The sequence below is a fragment of the Chrysochloris asiatica genome, unplaced genomic scaffold, assembly GCF_000296735.1.
Source record: "Chrysochloris asiatica unplaced genomic scaffold, ChrAsi1.0 scaffold00100, whole genome shotgun sequence".
Classification (NCBI taxonomy): Eukaryota; Metazoa; Chordata; class Mammalia; order Afrosoricida; family Chrysochloridae; genus Chrysochloris; species Chrysochloris asiatica.
The window spans coordinates 5,030,610-5,052,665 of NW_006408618.1; the positions used below are offsets into that span (position 1 = coordinate 5,030,610).

At 42.5% G+C, this 22,056-nt stretch overlaps 1 protein-coding gene across 1 annotated transcript in view; it reads left to right on the top strand.

Moving 5' to 3' along the window:
* Positions 1-22,056, top strand: part of TNN (tenascin N) — a 73,688-nt gene that overhangs the window by 9,935 nt on the left and 41,697 nt on the right. Inside the window, exons 5-8 of the mRNA XM_006867068.1 lie at positions 772-861; positions 12,564-12,827; positions 19,247-19,510; positions 21,240-21,503. Of these exons, the coding sequence (XP_006867130.1) occupies positions 772-861; positions 12,564-12,827; positions 19,247-19,510; positions 21,240-21,503 (882 nt within the window). The remainder of the gene's footprint in view (positions 1-771; positions 862-12,563; positions 12,828-19,246; positions 19,511-21,239; positions 21,504-22,056) is intronic.

The window sequence follows — 22,056 nt, forward strand, 5'->3', positions numbered from 1 at the left end:
ATGGTTGCTAAGGAAATGGGGCCATGCAGAAGGGATCAAGTTTTGTGATGCCTGAGGCTTAAACCATTTTCATGGTCTTCTTTGAAAAAAGTAATACACAATTATGAATACCAGATTAGGTAAGGCCCTTTGAAGGGGCCCAGGCAAGTGAGGAGCCCTGAGGCTGTTTGGCTTCATGGTAAATCCTCCCGGCCCTGTTGTACTGTGGGTTTCCTGAGTTCAGTCTTGAGAGGACTCCCTAGGACTCCCATGTGTGTGAAGTGGGGTGGGAATGGAGGATGAGTGTGTACTGTACATACAAGGCCCTTTGCCTGTGACTAACTACAGGAGTCTGAATGTTTATGTCATGAGGCATAACCATTCAATTGCTTCTTCAGGGAAATAACTAAAACTAAAACAAAAAAAAAAAAAAAAAAAAAAAAAAACTAGGTTAGTTATTACAACGAGAAGGGAAGAAACATTTGAGGGAAAAATATTGTTAGGAGCAGAAAAAGCTTTTGAGGCCATATATAAAGTTGGGGGAAAGTGCTAGGGGCCCCAACAGAGGAATAAAACCCCCATCAACTTCATCTCATCAGTCCCTAGCCTAGAAGCCTGCTGGATGATGCCTCCCAGTCCACTGGCCCTGGGGCTCTTTATCTGCCTTTAGGTGGAAGATAGTCTTTGGGTGAGAAGTGTTGGCCCTCACCTGCCGTCACAAGAGAAATCACAGGGGAGAAAAGTGGGAGTCCTAGCCTGCACTCACAGTCTGCTGTGGCTTCACATTTTCAGGTCTGGATCCTGGGACCGAGTATAAGATCACTGTTGTTCCCATGAGAGGGGACCTGGAGGGCAAACCGATTCTCCTGAATGGCAGGACAGGTGAGCACTATGAAGAAATACTATGAAAGTGTAATTGGTATTTTCCTTGAGTGCTTCTTCTCTAAATGCAAATTCTGTGCATTGAGAGATTCTATCCCTTTGTATACTGACATCTGTTTTGAGGGCCAGAGGTGGGAGAACCAATTTCTGTTTCTTGTCATCGACAATTTCTTCCAGGGTCTTGGAGTTAAGGAAAAAGACCATTTCTCATTCACTTTTCTTTTTTAAAAAACATTTTATTGTGAATTGAGTGAGAGTTTACAGACAAGATCATCAGTTTTACCCTCAGCAAATCATATACTTTGTTTCAGCTCAATGATTGCAATCCCCTCCATGGAACAGCAGTTATCCCGCTCCCTCCCTGTAGTTCCTATTTTATTCCACCCACCTTCCCATCCCTTCTCACTTTTGTCCTTTGATTCCTGTGGCCCCTCTGGTTTGGAATGATTTACAGTTCCATTATTCACAGTGAGCATACCTTACTAGTGTTGCTATTCCTCCTATAGACCTATCTACTGCTTTTGCTTGCTTGAGGAGGCAGAGTGGTTAAACCAGACTGCTAACTGAAAGGTTAGAGGTTCAAACCCACCAGCCACTCCATGGGAGAAAGATGTGGCAGACAGCTTCCATAAAAATTTACAGTCCTGGTGTGGCACTATGGGTTAATGCATGGGACTGCAAGGCCAGTTTGAATCACAAGGTCAGCAGTTCAAGCTCACCAGCTGCATCTCAGAAACCCTAAACAGGGCTCACAATGGGTCGGAACTGACTTGACGGCACTCAACAACAACAATAACAGGGCACTTCTACTTTGTCCCATAAGTTGGATTCAGCTCAACAGGAGTGGGTTCTGCTTACTTTAATAGCTTGGATTGCTGGATTGTTTCTAAGGCATTTTATTATCTTGGAGTCAGGCACAAAGCTCTATATCACGTAAACACAGGTTAGCTATACTTTTTTTTGCTTCTTGTCACTCCTGTGTTTTTTCCTGGTAAGGCTGGGAGTCAACTTCATGTCAAAAGATATGAAAAATTCTTACCTGATATATAGTGATATACTTGGCATCTGTGGATTGATAAACTATATAATGACAAAATGTTGTAAATCTGTAACATTTAATAATAAATTCATAATTTATTAATCAGAACAGAATTTGAACAAAAATTGTAGGCATAGACATTGACATGATATTTAATTTTTTGTTTATGAACAACATTGAATTGTAGGCCTCTTGCAATACTTGTGTACTTCTGCCCACCCCAAGTTGGAACCTGCAGATGTAGACCTGATGACTTAGAATGGAATGCCCTTAGGTGGAAGCTAATCCTTGGTGACTAACAAAGAAAGGTTTTTCAGTAAAAAAAAAAAAAAAAAAAACTTTTTAGAAAGTTAAAGGTCTTTTCAATTAGTCCTGGCAGTAGCTGTTTGGGATGGTGAGGGCAATAGCAGTATGGTGCTAAATCGAATGTACCATTTCAGCTACCTAATACATTGCATATCTTAAATATGAAAGTGTTACAGTTGGCCAGTCACAAAGGATAGAGACATAATTTAATGTAAACACAATACAACGAGGACTGTGCAGCCGGCCTCAATCGAGAACATTCTAATGAACTAGAAAATAGTAAGTACTTCCTTGCTTCTGGTGCTTCTCTCTTTCATTGTTGTTAAGTGTCACCGAGTCGGGTCTGACTCCTAGTGATCCTGTGTAGGGTTTCCGAGGAGCAGCTGGTGAGTTTTTCTCTTTAGCTGTGACTTAGTTGAGAGCTGACTACATGGCAGGCATTATACTAAATAAATACCTTGCATGAGTTATTTCACAGGAATCCTTTGAATTAGAAACTATGATCATTTCTATTTCACATATAAGAAAACTGAGACTTAAAGAAGGTGAGCTGAGGATCATCCAGTCAGGAACTGGCATATACCCATTATGTCTGTGCCTAAGCTGCCTCCCATTCTTACCCTCCCATTCGTTCTGTTTTTCTTTTTTTTTTTCTTTCTAATAGACTATTTTCTAAGGAGTTCTGATACCATAGTGGTTAGGCTGCTAACCTCAAGGTGAGCAATTCGAAACAACCAGTCATTCTGCAGGAGAAAGATGAGGCTTTCCATTCCCGTAAAGATTCAAAGCCTTGGAAACCCTACGCAGGGTGGCTATGAGTCGGAACCAACCCCACGGTATACCACCACCACCATTTAATTCCTAACTAAAGAAGTTCTTTGCCTCCTCATTGCCATAGGGTAGTGCTGTATAATCCTTTTTTATCTTGGTCTCAGTTGGACCTGTCCAACCTGGACCATTGTTGGACTTTCACTACTTTCCTACTGGAAGACTGACCGTTCCTGTGGTTTCCTAACCAGGAAGGCCTAGCTCTCTCTACACAGTGGGTTTGTTCATGCTGTTGCTCTAGGCTAGAAAGCCCTCCAGTGTTATCTCTGCTTTTGTTAGTTACCATCAGCCAACTCCAACTCTTGTTGACCTTACATCTAGCAGAAGGAATTGTTGCCAGATCCTGTACTAGCTTCACAATTGTTGTTGTGGCTGTTGTGTCATTCCCTCTCATTGGAGGTTTCCCTCGTTTTTGCTGACCCTCTACTTTACCAAGCATGATGTTCCTTTCTAGTCACTGGTCTTTCCTGATGACATGTCTAAAATAAGTGAGACCAAGCTTACCATGCTCACTTCTGGTATCTCTGCTATCAATAAATGCCCTTCAGCACACATTTGTCGCAGAGTACTGGAGAGTATACTAGAGACATGGTCTCTTTACAAACTTTCACAGACGATAAATCATGGCTCCTGCCCTTCAGTGACTCACAGTGAGAGTATCACCTGTCCTTCCAGTCTCGGCTCAAACCTTAGCTTCTTCACTGAAGCCTTCTGTAATCACATTAATACCACCCGTCTTTGCCTCTGAGTTGCTAGAGCATTTAATCACATATGGCCTTGATATGCTATTTAACCTTTCAAGCGTATTATCCCAACTAGAATGAGAACATTCAAGAGGTGTTTTTATGTTCAATTATATCCTAAAAAGAACTCTGGTAGCATAGTGGATTATGAGTTGAGCTGCTAACTGAAAGGTCTGAAATTTGAATCTACCAGCTGCTCTGTGGGAGAATGATGAGGCTTTCTGTTCCTGTAAAGATTTATAGCCTCGGAAACCCTATACAGGGTCCACTATGACTCAGAACTGACTCCACGGCACATAGTCACCACCACCAAATAGCCTAAAAGGAGTCCCGGTGTGTCACTGTAGGACTGGACTGTTAACTGCAAGGCCAGTGGTTCATATCCACCAGTGTTCCTTGGAAACCTTTTACAGGATTGCTATGACTCGGAACCAACTTGACAGAACTTCACAACATCATGTATTCTAAAAGTAGTAAGGGATATGTCATTGGATTACAAATAAATTTCTATAAAGTGTCTTACCAACATTAACCAAAAAAAAGAGACAGAAGGAAAGAACATTATTTCTAAGGTCAGAAAACTCAAACCTGGCTAAACTGTTAATTAATTTGTGGAAAAAAAGAATTTCTGTTTTCTGAAAACATTTTTGCATTCCACAAGATGGAAACAGACACTGGAATTCAAGAACAGCATAAGTATGTGCAGGGAGAAAATGACACAGTCCAGGTATTTTCCATTTAACAAGTCAACCAGTGGAACTAATACCACAGAAAGGGAAAGGTTGATTGAAAACCCTCACCCTGTTAACACACTCAGTGCACTGAACCATCTTCCAGAAAGACAAAGCTTCCAAGGCAGGTCAGCTTTCAGAGCAGCAAACACAAGTCAGGTTAGTATCGAAAGGTGGAAATGCTCTTGGGCTTCTCCATCAGACCCTTAAAACCACACTTCACATCAAATGACAAGAGAGGCAAGTCACCACCCAAGGAGTAATGATGTAATTTTTTTCTCACTTTCTCCATCTGCAAAATGAAAGACTAGACTAAATTATTTGAAAGCCCCTTTTCTTGCCTTTTAAATGATTATGATTAAAAAATAATAATATATATAATTCATGCTTTTCCAACGTGAGTGGGAAATAGATTTACTTACTTACTTTGAATTGCATAGGCTTTCATGCACGTCAGAGTACAACAAGGTAATATACCTGCTTGTCAATCATTTTCTCAGACCTTTTCCCACTTATTGCTTGTCTTATAAACCTGCTCCATTTTTATTGCTTTTTGGACATGGTATTCCATTTGGAAGGACCCAGCCCCTAAAACTTTCCTTCTCAAACTCTCCATGTTCCAGGATGAACTCCTGCAACATCCAGACTCCTGTCTCCCACGAAGCTGTCCGGTGATTGAGTAATCATGATGGCTCCCATTGGAGTACTTACTGTATTAGCTACTGTGGAACTTCGTAAGCTAGCTCTCTGATCCTTATCAGAGCATTGCAAGCAGTATCTTCTCCATTTTACAGACAAGAAAACAGAAGCTTACAGAGGTTAGGAGACTCAGGGTAAGGGAACCAGTTAGTGGATAGCTGAGCTGGCATATGAACTCAGGCTTGCTTGAGACCTCTAGCAAAGCTAGAGGACCCCTGGAAGAGGGGTTGATCTCTCTGAACACATTTTCTATAAATGGTGCCTTTTGGCCAATTTTATTGCTACAATGAAAAGAAAATGGAGGAGCCCTATGAGAGCAGGACCAGAATCTATGTAAATGCTGTAGCCAGAAGGCACCTCTTTTCCACGAATTCACCTTCTAATCAGAGGCCTTTGCCCTATTCCTCATATCTGCCTCCCAGCCTACATCTCCATAGATTTTAGACCCTGACTACCCTTTTCCATTATGCCATCAGGGTGACTCATGGGGAGTTTTGTGAATGGAGAAAGCTGATCCTAAAACCTGTGGTCATGTGTTCCTATGTGTGAGGATAGCCTTGTGGTCAAATGGAACATACATTTTGGTGTAAATAGACTCTTGATATGGATAAAAAAAAAGAGGAAGACCCACAAGAGATGGTGTGTGGCAGCAGCAATGGGCTCAAATGTAATAACAATAGAGAGGATGACCCAGGACCCGGCAGTGTTTAATTCTGTTGTGCCTAGGGTTGCTAGGAGTCAGAACTGACTTGATAGCACCTGACGTATGCATATATTGGAATCCTGGTGTGACGCTGTCGGATAAGCACTGGATTTCTAACCTCAAATTCGGTGGTTCAAACCTACCAGCTGCTCCTTGGAGATTGTATACAGGGTAGATATGAGTTGGGACGGACTTAAAAGCAGTAACAACAACAATCAACATAGATTCAGATTTTAAAAATTAGATCTCTTTTTTGAAGCAGGGCTCCCTTTTATTCTAATTAACCCATGAAAGCAAAAGTGAGGCCCAGTTACCAGCCTTTACAAGCCTTATCTTAAATCTCTCTCACCGTCAATGTCCCCAAGAAAGGTCCCACCAGGACCACTAGTGTCCAGCAGTAGAAAAGTTGCAACTGGAGGAGGAAGTTAGGGGCCAGGTGGGGAGAGCATGCCTTATAGTCGAAGCTACAGCTGGGCCTCATCTATGATTTGGCTAGCTCTTCAGCTACTGGAAGGCCTTGTTGCCTGGAAAAACTGTTTAATGATCCCCACATCCCTTCTTGGCAGGGTGGGAGGTTTGGGTTTTGCTAAGCTGGATTCTTCAAGCCATGTGGCCTATCACGGGGGGTCCTGTCTCTGAGGCCTTCCTCCCACTTCTGTGTCTCAGCATCTGATTCTCATCCTGAGAATTGTAAAGAGGAAGAGGAGGTCTATAAAGAGCCTTCTTCTAGCTAAAGTTATTGTTAGGGAAATAAGAGGAAGCTGGAAGAGAGTCCTGGGTTCTAGACTGACCCTACTTCTAATTGGCTCTGTGAGCTTGGGAAAGGCACGTCTCTGGGCTTTAACTGCTACATCTCTCGTAGCCTTGGCATGACATGATTCTACTTTTCCTTTCTGTTCTTCATAGTCAGGAGACCTTTTCCTGGTTCTTCTCCATCCCTTCAGTGCTCTGGGACAGCTGGGGTCAGTGAGAAGTTTCAGGGTTGGTTACTGCTTCCTTCATCTACCCATGTGGATGTGGATTATTTCTCAGCACACACAGACAACCTCTTGCCTAGTGCCGATCCTACAATGCCACAGGCTGTGTTTACAACTAAAGGGGCATGCAGTCACCTTGGCCAAAGAGAGGGATGAAAGGTGCTGCTGGGGTCTCTGTGGTTGAAATATGGCTTGCTTGGGAGGGGATGAGAAGGAGCTTCAAGAGACAGGGCTATTGGGGTGTTCTTGCTATCTTCTCCTGTCTTCACATTTCCATTCCCAGTGTCCGTATGCCTAGTACATCACTAATGCCCTGGCTTAAGATAGTGCCTTTGGAGGTGTTCTTTATTCTTTCTCTGTTGCATGCAGAGTGATGGTGTTGCTCTTAAATGTCACTGGTCTTGCACAGAAAAGGACAACTGGATGGGGAAGGAATACTTTCTATTGTGCATGCTTTCCCCTGAATATCTTCTTAGAGCATGCTCAAGCTTTCAGAGGCTCTGGACATAGCCCTGTAGGTGTGTGAGTCCTGATTGCTCTTACTGCATGGGCCCACTCTGCAAGTGAGGTACACTCAGCCCCTGTCTACCAGAGCTCTACAATCCCACACTATGTTCTCTCTCTTGTTGTCTCTCCAAGTTCCAATCTTCTGCTGTTGCTGGATTTCAGATTGCAGTTATCTTTCAGACCACACTTTATGATTCTTTTGCTGTTGCTTCATAAAAAATTGGCTACTGCTTTTGATATAATGGTATAAAATAGAAATGTGTATTCTTTGACAAACTGGAGTGGGTTCAAATCTGGGCTGTATACTTACTATGTCTTGCACCAAACTTCTTTGTCCCATTCCTCTCCTCGCCTCCTACTTCACACCCTGTCCTCTCCCAGACTGTTGTATCTCTATCAATGGTTATTCCATTTGGCAAATCGCTCAAGATCCAAACCAACCAATCTTGGTATCCCACTTTTTTTTTAGTATCAGCACTTTTTTTTTGAAGTCATTAGCTTCATCTTTGACATCTCCCAAATCTAACCTTTCTCTGGACCTTCATCACTCTACAGCTGTCCCTCATCTCTGTCACCTCTCCCATGACCTGTGGTAACAGCCTCCCAGGTGGCTACCATTCTTGACCTGCTGTAGTCTGATTACCCCAACAGCTATGGGGACTCTGACACAAGTCAGATCACGCTGTTCATTTTTCTTTGCAAACCCTCCGAAGCTTCTCATTTCATTTAGTATAGAAGCCATGTCAGTACAGTGGCCTTCGAGGCCTTTCAGAATCCACTTAACCCTCGCCTCCCTGGCCTCACCTCGAGCCACTTGATTCTGAACACTGCTCCCTTCCTAGTCCCTGAGTACCTGAAGCAGGGTCTTTGAACATGATGCTCCTCTGTCTGAGCAGAAGAATTCCTTTAGATTGCACATGACGCACTGTCTTGGTTCATGAGGTCTTTGTTTACAGGTTTCCTCCTCAGTGAGACAGTTTTCTTGACCTTCCTGTCTCAAATTACAAATCTCATTTGTTCATCAGTGTCTAATCCATTTACCTTGTCTTATTTGACTTCATGATACTATCACCACAAAATAAATGTGTTATGTTGTTTTTGTCGTTGTTATGGGTGTGGAGTTGGTTCCGACTCCATAGAAACCCTGTATAGGGTTTGTGAGGAGCAGCTAGGAAGCTTGAACTGCTGATCTTATGGTTCAAATAGATTTTGCAATCTAGCGCATTAACCTACAGTGCCACAGGTTTCTGAGGCTGTAAATCTTTATGGGAGCAGAAAGCCTCTTCTTTCTCTTATGGAGCAGCTGGTAGTTTCGAACTGCTGACACTGAGGTTAGCAGCCCGATTCGTAACTACTACGCTACCAGAGCTCCTTAAATGTATTATAGGTTTTTAAATTTATTTATTGTCTGTCTCCTCCCAAGAGAGGGGCTTTGTTTTCTTCACTGTTGAATTGCAGCAACTACTGTATTTTAATGTAAATAATGTACATGCTATACTTTTTTTTTTTTTTTTTTGCTAACTATGCCCTCCTACTCCAGGTATCAGTGTGCTATGCTAATTTAATTTACAGGTTGCTGTGTTGTTCTTGTTGGTAAGCGTCATCAAGTCAGTACTGATCCATAGAAACCCTGTATAGGGTTTGTGAGGAGCAGCTAGGAAGCTTGAACTGCTGATCTTATGGTTCAAATAGATTTTGCAATCTAGCACATTAACCTACAGGATGCCGCAGGTTGCTGTAATAGATGCTCAGTGAATGTTTGTGGATTGAATCAATGGTTAGTTCATTTACTGAGATCTTGGGCAAGTTGTCTACTCTCTCTAAATCTATAATATAGCTACTGCTCTAAAAATTGTAGGTATTATTAATGTTCCAAACTTGTATATGGGGAAGGAGCTCTGATAATGTAGTAATTACGAGTTGGGCTGCTAACCTCAAGGTCAGCAGTTTGAAACTACCAGCTGTTCTGTGGGAAAAAGATGAGGCTTTCTGCTCCCGTAAAGATTTACAGCCTTGGAAACCCTATACAGGGTGGCTATGAGTCAGAACTGATTCCACGGCACACCACCACCACCAACAGCACCAGTATATGGGAAGTGGGGGAAGTGGTAGTTCACTGGTAGACTTCTTTCCTCTAATAAACGAGACTTGAAGTTCAATTACTAGCCAATGCACCTCATTGCAGTTAACACCTGTTAGTGGCTTGTATGTTGTATGATGCTGAACAGATTTCAGAGGAGTTTCCAAACAAAGAAGGCCTGGTGATCTATTTCTGAAAATCAGGTGTTGACCCTGTGGGTCACAAAGGTCCAGTCTTCACTTGATCATGGGGTTCTTACAGCACCAGGCAGCATTTCCTTCAGTTGTGCATGGGGCCACTATCAGTTGGAGGTGACTTGATGGTAGTTAACAACAGTGGTGCATGGGAGATGGGTGAAAGCCCTGCATGGTTACTATGAGATTTGATAAAATAATTTATGAAAAGCATGTGGCACTTAATAGATCTCAATAAATGGCAGTTAATTTATTAAATCAAATATGTATTGCACACAAATTAAATAAAAATCCTGCTATATTAAGTAGAAGGAGTCCTGGTGTGGCTCTGTGGGATAAAGCCCTGGACCACAAGGTCGGTTTGAACCATGGAGTCGGCGTTTCAAACTCACCAGCCGCTCTTCAGAAACCCTATACGGGGTGGCTATATGTCAGAACCCACTTGCTGGCGTTGAACAACATATTAAATAGAAACTTCTCTGCTAACAACCCATGACCAAGAGGGGAAGAACATCTCAGGAAGAAACAAAAATTCTTTGGTTTCTAAGAGTAACAATACTTGTGTGTAATCAAACTGCATGTAAGAAGGGCTCTTGTGGTGTGCTTCCTCCGCATTCTGTGTAGCATCTTTATCACTGATCTTTGTGAGTGCGCTCAGATGGTTTATTAAATTCATAAATGACAAGAAGCTGGAAATAATGTTGGTACACTGAATGAAAGACTAAATTACAAATGGAATCCATAAGATAAAATACAACAAGGATAAATGTCCCCAAAATGCAGTCTACATATGTAAAAAGTATGTTTTGGAAGAAAAAAAGGTGAAAATTTATCCTATCTTGGAGATTTTCAAATCTTGGTGTACATTAGAATTCCTGTGAGAAGTTTGTTTTGTTTTAGTTTTGAAACAGAGATGCCAGGGCCTTCTAATTAGAATTTCTTAAGGTGGCACATTGTTGATGTTGCTGTTAAGTGCCATTGAGTCAGTTCTGACTCATAATGACCCTGTATAGGGTTTCCAAGGAGCGGCTGGTGAGCTTGAACTGCTGACCTTATGGTTCAAGCCGACCTTAGGGTAACTTTGTCCCATAGCACCACACCAGGGTGACACTTTATTGCTGTTGTTAGGTGCCATCAAGTCAGTACTGACTCACAGTGACCCTAGGCACGCCAGAAGGAAACACTGCCTCTCCTGTGCCAACCTCACAATTGTTACTAGGTTTGAGGGTGGCACTTAGTAGGTGACAGATATCAATAAAAATTGAGAACTTATGGTATAGCAGAGACATGTGTTACAAAAATGTAAGAGATTCTTCTGCTGCTGTGGGCTTAGGCTATGTTACTGGGAAGCAGAGTGTCTGCCTGGCCATGGTTAGCTTATTATGCTAAAGTGATCCTTTTAGATTTTAAGTGCACATGCACAAGGGTTTTTGACTGTTATGTTCATTGATGACTCCCACATGTCATGTCTACTGGCACATAACGGATTCTCAATGAATGGCTGTTGAACAAATGAACAGAGTTTTGGAGATTTTAATTAGAGAATGGAAAGACAGGAGCATGTATAGATATGAGAGTCAGGTCTAGAGACTAATTATAAAGGAATGCGTGAGAGAGATGAAGCAGTTTTGATTAGAGAGGAATTAAAAAGGGGGAAGAATAGCTGTTCTTGAATACTTGCTGGGTGGTCTCTTAGAAGAAGAATTAGATTTTTGTGTGTGTGTCTGCTGAGAGTAGACATACTTGAAGGTGTTTTGCGAATGGGTTTGTGATCTGAAGACAGAAGCCCTGTCCCAGTCTAGAGCTTGAGCAGAGGCCAGTTTTCCACTTGTTATGGTGGCAGAATGTTTTACGTAGACTATTGAACTAAGTCACCAGATTAACTAAACATTTAAGCATCTGTGATCTCTGGGCCAGCCAAATGATTTCACTATTAAAAAACATTCATACATGTAATTTTTTCAGGAAAATTTTAGGTTTGCAGAAAAATTTAGCAGGAAGTACAGAGATTTCTATCCATTTATCCGCTCTTCCCTCCCCCATACTGTTTCTACTATTATAAATACCTTGCATTTGTGTGGTACAGTTGTTATAGTTGATGAGCCCCTATTGATACTTTGGAGTCCTGGTGTGGCACCGTAGGATAAGCAATGGACCACAAGGTCATGTTGAACTGCAAGGTCGGTGGTTCAAACTCACCAGCGCTCCTTGAAAACCCTATACAGGGTCACTATGAGTCGAAACCTACTCAATGGCACTTAACAACAACAACATGGATACCTTATTATTAACTAAAGCCCATTGTTCACCTTAGGGCTTACTCATTGTGTTGTACAGTTCTATGGGTTTTGATAAATGCACAATGCCATATATCTTCTATTGTAATATCATGCCCTTAAAATGCCTTGTGTTCCACCTATGCAAACCTTATCCTCTTTTCCAGAATCTCTGGTAACTGTCAGCCTTTTGACCATCTCTATAGTGTTGCCTTTCCAGAATATCATATACCTATAGCTTTATGTCATATTGTTGTTGTTAAGTGTTGTCGAGTTGGTTCTGACTCACAGTGACCCTATAAAGGGTTTCCAAGGAGCCGCTGGTGAGTCGGAACTGCCGACCTTGTGGTCCAGCACATTATAGTATATAGTTTTTTCAGACTTACTTCTTTCACTCAGCAGCGTGTGTTTAAGATTCCTCCATTCCTTTTTGTAGTTTGAGAGCTCATTTCTTTCTATTGCCGACTAATAGTCTGTTGTATGGATGTAGCACAGATTGTTTATCGATTCACCTGTTGAAGAGCATCTTGGTTGCTTCCTACTTTTGGCAGTTCTGAATAAAGCTGTTATAAACATTCATGTATGGTTTAATTTTTCTTCCTCATATATTTTTATGAAGAAATTGATGGTCCAACCAATGTGGTCACGGATCGAGTGACCGAAGACACAGCGGTAGTCTCCTGGGACCCTGTGCAGGCCGTCATAGACAAGTACGTGGTACGCTACACCTCCATCGACGGGGAGGCCAAGGAGACAGCGGTGGACAAGGACCAGAGCCGCGCAGTACTGACGGACCTGAAGCCGGGAGAGGTGTATGATGTTCACGTTTGGGCTGAGCGTGGCAACCAGGAGAGCAAGAAAGCCAATACTAATGCCCTCACAGGTAATGGAAGAACCAGAACAAAATCAGTTTTCCTCATGGCTGGGAGAGGTTGGTTTTGAATCAGGAGACAACCGATCTTTGTTTCTTTGCAGGATGTAGGAGAGAGGGTTGTAAAAGCAATTTCTAACTTCATAATTATAAATTTTTCATTCTTGACCTCAAACCAAAGAGACCAGTCTTCTTATTCATTACAACGGTCATACTTATTTGGGTTGGAATTCCATATGCATCTCCCTCAGAGTAGAGCAATACTTTCTAATTTTCATTTTGGGATGTGAAAACTCAAAACATTTGGCTGCCAATGAATTTGAATGCTTATCTCAGTTTGCAGCGGCTACACAGGCACTTCGCATATCATCTGAAGCTCTTTCAGACCGTGGAAATGGTCTGCATCCTGAGTCAACATTAAGCAAAAGTACTGAGTTGCCTTGAAGCTTTCAGAAACTGTTTAAGGGCCCCCATACTTCACCCGGTTGCTCTGCTCAGCTTGGGCCTACAGGCATCCGGATGCTGTGCTGAGGGATAACTGGGTCATTCTTTCTGCTTCAATCCTCCTCTGCTATTGGCGCTTTCCTTTAATTCAGAGCAGCCTGATCCTAGAGCCCTCTTGAGATTCCGGACACTTGACAAGACATCACGGGCAAAGAATTTCCTTATCATTTGGGCTCTGTTCTATACAGTCACCTAGGCGAGAGACTGAAAGGAGCAGTTATACAAGTGAAGACTATGGTTTAATTCCACTTCTACTATTTGGTAGTTCAACCCCAAACAAAACAATCATTGCTGTCGAGTTGATTCCAACTCATAGCAACTCTGTAGAACAGAGTAAAACTGTTCCATAGGGTATTCAAGGCACTGTAGGATTAGCACTAGACTACAAGGCACAAGGTCAGCAGTTCAAACCCACCAGCAGCTCCTCAGAAACCCTATACAAAGTCACTGTAAGTTGGAACCAACTCGACGGCACTTAACAACAACAACAATATTTACAGAAGCAGACTGCCTCATCTTTCTCCCACGGAGCAACTGGTGGGTTCAGACTGTTGCCCTTTCAGTTGGAAGCTGAGTATTTAACTATGGCGCCAATAGCAATGATTATTTAACTGAATATTAACTGGTACTTGGCTCTTGAAGTATTTTGTGGACACAGTCCGCTAGATGTTGTTGTTATGAGCCGTGGAGTTGGTTCCGACTTACAGTGACCCTGTACAGGGTTTCCGAGGCTGTCAATCCTTATGGGAGCAGAAAGCCTCATCTTTCTCTGAGGGACAGCTGGTAATTTCAAACTGTTAACTGTGAGATTAGCAGCCCTGTTTGTAACCACTATGCTACCAGAGCCCTTTCCCGTAGATGTAGGTGGGTCTTAGTGCTGGCCTCTCCTCCAGGGGAGAGGAAGAGAAGGAGAAAGTAAGGATGGTGACCCCTAAGTATGTTCAAAATGAGGGGCAATGGACTTTCTGTAAAAGTCCAGATAGTTAATATTTTTGTCTTTATGGACCATTAAATTCTGTTGCAACTATTCAACTCTGCTAGAGAAGTGGAAAGCAGCCATAGACAATATGTCAATTTACAGTATGTGACTGTGTTCCAGTAAAAGTTTATTTATAAAAGCAGACAGTGGATAAGGTTTGGTCAGTGGGCCATAGATTGCCAGCTCCTAGTTAAAAGTGACATGTGGCTTTCTGTGTAACAGCATTGTAAGTGCAAAGAGAGAAAACACACACATCTGTCTCTTTAAGACAGAAGAAGTTGGACTGGAGAGGAACTTTCTCTTCTCTCAGTGGGGATGGTGTAAACCCTTCAGCATATGGGCAACCACTAGGTGTTAGTATTGCTAAGGTGTCAGACAATAGGGATATAAAAATGAAAGACAGAGTACTTATCCATTTGAAGTTTACAGCCCTCTGGGTAGAGAAGGAAAGTAAAAGAAAAAGTATTGTGAGTTATATTATAAGGCTGGAGGTGGGGAACCTTTTTTTCTGCCAAAATTTATAATATCATTCATGGGTCATACAAAATTATTAGCTTAAAAATTAGCTTGTTAGATTTGGTCACTTAATTAAGAGTCCTGGTATGGCGCTGTGGGTTAATGCACCAGACTGCAAAGTCGTTTGAACTGCAAGGTCGGTGGTTCAAGCTCACCAGTTGCTCCTTGGAAACCCTATACAGGGTTGCTATGGGTCAGAATTGACTTGACGGCACTTAACAACAACAACAATGTGGTAACTGGAATTGTGATTGACTTGGCAGGACCAGGCCAAATGACTTCGCAGGCCAGGTGTTCCCCACTCCTGTTCTCTGGGCTCCTCTCCTAGGTTCTGGCATCTGCAAGCCATCCTTGGTGTTCCTTTTCTTGTAGATGGGTCCTCAGGTGACATTGGTCTTCCTGTGTTCTCTGTGTCTGTTTAGCATTTTTTTTATAACCCAGAAGTTACTAGGTATAGGACCCACCCTGCTCTGGCATGACTTCATGAAATAACAAAAGAAAAACACAAACAGGATCACATTCCCAGGTTCAGGAAGTATTTTGGGGAAGAGAATTTAATCCATAACACCAGCCGACTCCCAGGAGCTAAATTGTTCTGTCTGTGTATGTCAGATCATTGTGGTGCTTTCTGAACAGCATCTGGCTATGCAATACATCCCTCTGAGCTGGGGCAGCCATGTGGCCATGCTTGGCAAGAGATGGTTGAGTAGGTGTGAAATGCATTTGCAATAACAGAAGGCACAACGGTTTGTGGAGGAGGTTTCTGAAACAGTATAATAAAATATCCTCATCGTAACAACAAAGATCATATACCCAAACACATGGATTTCTGACTCTCTAGGGGTTTACATTTCAAGGGGAAGATGGTATTTCACACCTCAAATGATATTACTCATTGCAAAGAGCTCATACTTAAGCATTTACTATGCAATTTCTCATTTACTATTGGCTATAACTTCGGAGGTAGGTACTGATGTTTTCTTTTTTGTAGAGTTGAGAAAACCAAGACTTAAATCACTTGCTCACCAACCAGAAAATGATGGAACTCAAGTCTAACCCAATATAATGACATAAAAAGCCAGACAAGTTTTATTAGTAAGATTATTTTGATAAACCCAGATCTCAAATACCATCAATTTCAAAGTGTCTTGGTTCCCTGGCCACAGACATAATGTTTTCTATAAAGAGAATTGACAGCTTTATTTTTCAGGATATTTTTCTTCCTTAAGAACATATGAGAGCAGATGTAGAAGTTTATTGAAATTTAATTGCTTTGAGGTACAAAGAGTCAGAAACTGAAAGAGCATATTATATAAATTCAGGGAAAAAGAGAAATTTGTATATGAAGATCAAATCCTTTTATCCAAAGGTGGGGAAAGTTTATAAAGATGAGACTAAATATTGGCTTTGTCTGAAAACCCTACTTCTCATTAAATGCTCATTTAATGAAATTTTAGACCATTGACTTTATTCAACTCTTAAGTTATTCCAGTCATTGGTATTTAGCAGATTATGAAAATTGTTGGAATCGTCACTGTTGTGAGAATGACATGAGGGTAGAAAAATCAAACTCAACACCCGCCCAAAGCTGATTTCCTATGAGACGTGCCTTCTTTGCCAATTCAGGCACCAATCATCCCTCACAGACTACTCTCCATTTCTCTGCTGGTTCCAATAATTTGTTGCAATGACCACAGAGAACTCACAGACCATTCTCATGATTATAGGGCTTATTGGAGGAGTTAGCAGGTTATAATTCACAGGCAGAAATATTCAGGCTACAGTTCTTCTGTCTGTCAGGGTGTGCCTCTCTCTTCTCAGTTGTGCCCATACGCACAGCACACCTCTCTCTGGTCCTCTGCTTCTTAGCCCTGCAGCTCTTTTCGCCTCAGCCCTGTTTGGTCAGTGTTACAAAGTTCTTTTATCATTGCCAATAAATGCCTAAAAGGCACTCCAATTTTCCAGTAGTACTGGCCCAAAGATGCTCAGCTCTGGCTCAGTAGATCAGCAGCTCCCCAGACAAATGCCTAGGAGGCACCTTACTCCGAAAGCAAACCTCTTTCCTGAAGGCACTCAGCCGTCCTGTTCCGTGATCCAGGAAGCCCACTGCTCTGTCTCATGCTTTCGGGGCTACTGCCTCTGTTGCTATGACTGCTCTGCCACTTCTCTGGTGTCACAGCTCTCTGTCTCCTAGATCAAGGTGGCTCAGCGCACAGGGATCTTGGGGTCCAAAGGGTGCGCTCTGCTCCCTAGTCATCTTTGTTGATATTAATGAGATTCTTGTTCCTGCTTCTGAGATGGTTCATATTAAATCTATTGTGATGACAAAACTGACCAATCTCCATGATAAAGTTCCTCCATGATAAGTACCCTATTTGCATGGTCCCACCCTGGTGTGGTGCTGCAGAATAATGCGCTGGACTGGTACTTCGGTTTGAACCACAAGGCTGGTGGTTCAAATCCACCAGTTGCTTCTTAGAAACCCTATATAGTGTCGCTATGAATCAGAATCAACTCCATGGCACTTAACAACAACCCCACATCAATGACATGTACCTTATTTACATTATTAGCAAGCTATCTAATCCTCTTACTGGACCACAGACACCTCACATTTATGTCCTGGAGTGGCGCTGTGAGTTGAGGTGCTGAACTGCAAAGTTGATTTTCAACCACAAGGTCCGCAGTTCAAACTCACTAGCTGCTCCTTGGAAACCCGATAGTGGGTCACTATGGGTCGGAACCGACTTGATGGCACTTAATAACAACAACAAACCAGTCGTTTGGTAAGACTTACAATGATTGGCTAGAAGAACCATATCAATAATGCACTGCAAGTTTTCTTTTAGGAGCTAAACCATACCAGTTACTGTTGAATTGGTTTGGATTCACAGTGACCCTCTGTGTATCAGAGTAAAACTGTATTCTATAGAATTGTGGTGTGTTTTTTTCTCTTTCAGAGCCATGCTATTGTGTCAGAGTTTTTAAAAAAAATGTTTCTTTTTAAAAAAATATTTTATTGTGAATTATGTGATAGTTTACATGGGAGAACATTAGCTTTACATTCATCCTATCATATATTGTTTCATTGCCATGATTACAATACCCTCCATGCATCATGAACCAGCCAAAAGTTGCCTTTGCCTGCGAGCCTGCCCCCTGGTCGTCAGCACACAGCCCCTCTCCCTCTCTGGGTCTAAAGTCCCCAGCTGCTCCATCTCTCCATGTCATTGTCTCTGTCTCCATCTCTGGCATCACTGCTTCTCTGGGTAGGGTCCCGCACTCCGCTCTTCTCCCTGGATGGTTGCGGGGACCTCCGCTCCTGGACTGCAAAGCCAATCACTCCCCTCCTTTTGCTACAAAATGTCCACTTCTACATTTCCAATCCTCACAATCAGTCCTGATAACAATTATTCACCATTGTACCACAAGAAATCTATCCCCCCCATCTCCTTTCATTAGCCCTGTCCAGACAGATTAGATACTACTCAGTGGAGATTCTACCTTCCTCCGTACCCTCTGGATCTAGGCTCCCTCTTGAAAGCTTGTAAGCCAGTCACTTCTTGCCTTTGTAGCACTCCTCCCCCCTACCCCCATTTTGGGTAGCCAATGTCCAAGTTGCCCATCCCTGTCTACTCTGTGTATGGAGGGGGTGGGAATGATCCTTGCTGTAAAGATTTGTTCTCTCTTTGGAGATACTGTATCCATAGGTGTAGGTCAAATTCATCATATCGTATCAGATTACTCTTTTGTGCCTCTTCTTTCTTCTTTTAGTTGAGCTCTGATCATGCAGTCATTGAAGCCAGGTCAAGTGGGTATTATCTGCAAGTGTGGGTGTTATTATGCGTATGCCCTCTCTTTTTATCAGCTGGATACTTCACTCTCCATTCTAGTCCTCTGTGGTTATATCACTGACTCTGGGCCCAAGAGTCCCCAGGTCTTGCCACACTGCTGGCCGACCAGGTCTCCACCTGGATTTACAAGAGTCTATTAAACATTGTAGGGCTTAGCTTACAGCTTCATTGCTGTTTTTCCTTCACTTCCCTTTATTGGTGATGAACGTGGTCACCAATCAGAGCGTGTATTTCCATTGAGTCTTAGTCTTGGAAGGGGGTTTGCCCTGAGGGGACCTGACCACTTGGCTTGATTGTCTCCTGTGTGAGCAACTTACTTGTTCTTGTAGTAATCAGTCCGACTACCTATATTGTTTTGTATTTTTCCTGTCGGTTTTTCATCTATAGAATTTTTGATAGCTGATTTTTCCTAAGTAGATTGCCAGACCTTTCTTCCAAGGTGCCTCAGGGTGGACTCAAATCTCTAACATTTTGGTTAGAAGTCAAGTATGTCACTCTTTTACATCACCCTGAGTGAGACTCTTTTTAGAAACTAGACTTTGGTAATACTACACTCTTATTTTATCTCTCTCTTAAAGACATTGACAGCCCCAAAAACCTGGTGACTGACCGGGTGACAGAGAACACAGCTACCGTCTCCTGGGACCCAGTGCAGGCCGACATTGACAAGTATGTGATGTGCTACACCTCTGCTGATGGAGAGACCAAGGAAGTCCCAGTGGGGAAGGATCAGAGCAGCACGGTCCTGACAGGCCTGAGACCAGGTGTGGAGTACACGGTGCACGTGTGGGCCCAGAAGGGAAACCGAGAGAGCAAGAAAGCTGACACCAAGGCCCCGACAGGTAACAAGAGCGGAGAATAGATAACTGTTTTAGTTACTGAGGGAGGGTAAATTGGAATTAAAGTTTGAGCCGGTGTGCTTGGGTATACCTGGTACCAAAGGTTGTGACCTGAGCTGAGGAAATTTGCAGCTAGAAATCTTAAGACCCAAGAAAAACAGTGAGCTGTTGTGAGGGTCACAGGAAGCTGTTTCTCCTGGATAGTAAGGAACTGTAAAGTGCCATGGACTGCCCAAAGAACCAATAGATCTGTTTTGGAAGAAATGCAGCCAGAGTACTCCTTGGAGGCCAAGATAGCTAAACTTTGTCTCTCATACTTTGGACATATTGTCTGGAGGGAACAGTTGCTGGAGAAGGATGTCATGCTGGGTAAGGTGGAGGGTCAGAGAAAAAGAGGAAGACCCCCAATGTGATGGATTGGCCAGGTGGTATCATTGATGGACTCAAGTGTGGCAGCGGTAGTGAGGTTGGCCCAGGATCGGACATTGTTTTGTTCTGCTGTGCATGGGGTCACTATGAGTCAGTTCCGACTCGATGGCACCTGACAACAACAGTCTTGCATTATGGGATAATGCACTGGAATGCAAGGTCAGTTTTAATTGCAAGATTTGCATATCAAATTCATCAGTCAATCCTTGGAAAGCCCAAACAGGGTCACTACAAGTCAGAACTGATTCCATGGCACTTAACAACAACAACAGCAGTCTTGTTCTTATCAGGTTCAGCATAGACATTAAAAGGATCTGGCCATTCCATTGCTTGTGATCATTTTCTTTTTAATAGACTTTAGTTTTAGAGGAGTTTAGGTTTATAGAAAAATTGTGCAGCCCTCTCATAAATCCCCCACCCCCTCTTCACACAGTGTCTCCTATGACTAACATCTTGCGTTGGCTTGGCACATTTATAAACATTGATGAGCCAACACTGTTACATTATTTTAAACCCAAATCCAAGTTTACATTGGGGCTCTCTCTTTGTGATGTACAGTTCGGGTTTTTAGGAATACTTAATGTCATGTGTCCACCATTCTAGTTTCATGCCCTTCAGATGACCTGTGCTCCTCCTACTCATTCCTCTTCCACTCGCCCTAAGCCCCTGACCTTTATTCTGTATCTATAGTTTTGTTTTTTCCAGAATACCTTCTAGTTGGGATCATGCAATATATACTCTTGCAGAGTGACTTCTTTCCTTGAGGAGCTTGCATTTAAATCTTCTCCATGTCTTTTTGTGACTTGAAGCTCATTTCACCTCATTGTTAAATAATATCGCCTTGTATGGATGCACTATGATTTATTTATCCGTGTTCCTATTGAAGAACATCTTGTTAGCTTCCAATTTCTGGCAATCATGAATAAAGCTTGCAGATTTGATAACATTAAAAACTACTCATTAGTGAAGCATTTTAATAAAATGATAAATACTCTAGGCACTGAACATCTTGGCTGATGTGCTTAAGTGGTGGTTTTGATGTGCCACAATGTGGTTCAGTAGACGTTATTCCTCCCACACTTTTAGGAGCTGCAAGCCAAGAAAGTATCTCAAGTTTATAGCGATTGGTCCTATGAAACTGAGAACCAGGAGTTTGTTCCCTAAACTCCTGTCTGAGACCCAGCATGGGAACACCACTGTCTTGTTCTGGGAAAGGTCTGGAATATGGAGATCATGATCATGTGGTGTGGGTATGTCTTCTATACCTTCAAAACTTAGATTTTTTCCTAATATTTTCTTAAAGAAATTGACAGCCCCAAAAACCTGGTGACTGACCGGGTGACAGAGAACACAGCCACCGTCTCCTGGGACCCAGTGCAGGCTGACATTGACAAGTATGTGGTACGCTACACTTCTGCTAATGGAGAGACCAAGGAAGTCCCAGTGGGGAAGGATCAGAGCAGCACCATCCTGACAGGCCTGAGGCCGGGCGTGGAATACAAGGTGTACGTGTGGGCCCAGAAGGGGAGCCGAAAGAGCAAGAAAACTGACACCAAGGCCCCAACAGGTAACGGAGCACACATTATCATGAATCATTGCTGGACTTATGACTTGTCTAGGTTGATTTTCCTTCTCTGACCTTGGCAGAAAGAGAGATTTTTGTGGATGAGAAGTTGGTGTCCCTCACTTCCTTTTAAAAGCCTCTCTTAAAATGAGTAGCTCATGTTGTGGGCTCTACACGTGGTACTTAAAGATGGATACTGATTGCTCAGAGTCCCCTGCGCTTCCTCTGCTTGCCTCTTCTTTGTTAGGGGCACACGAAATGCTTCACCCTGACCTGGAGTACATGTGAAGAAAGTATAAACATGTGGAAGGAGGCAGGCTGGTGAGTTGTGATTCAAGAACTTCCGGTTTCTCCTTCTTGCCTGTTTAAACCTTTTCTATGGAGTGAGTTTTGATTTCTGCCCTTTGGATGAGCATCTTGGGAAGAAGTCATAACATTTTATTACCTGAAAAGAAACAAATATCTAGTCACTTTTATTCACAAACATGCATCATTTTAATAATTAAAACATCCATTTCCATTTAATAGTACACATTTAGTTTAAAGGGAATGCTTC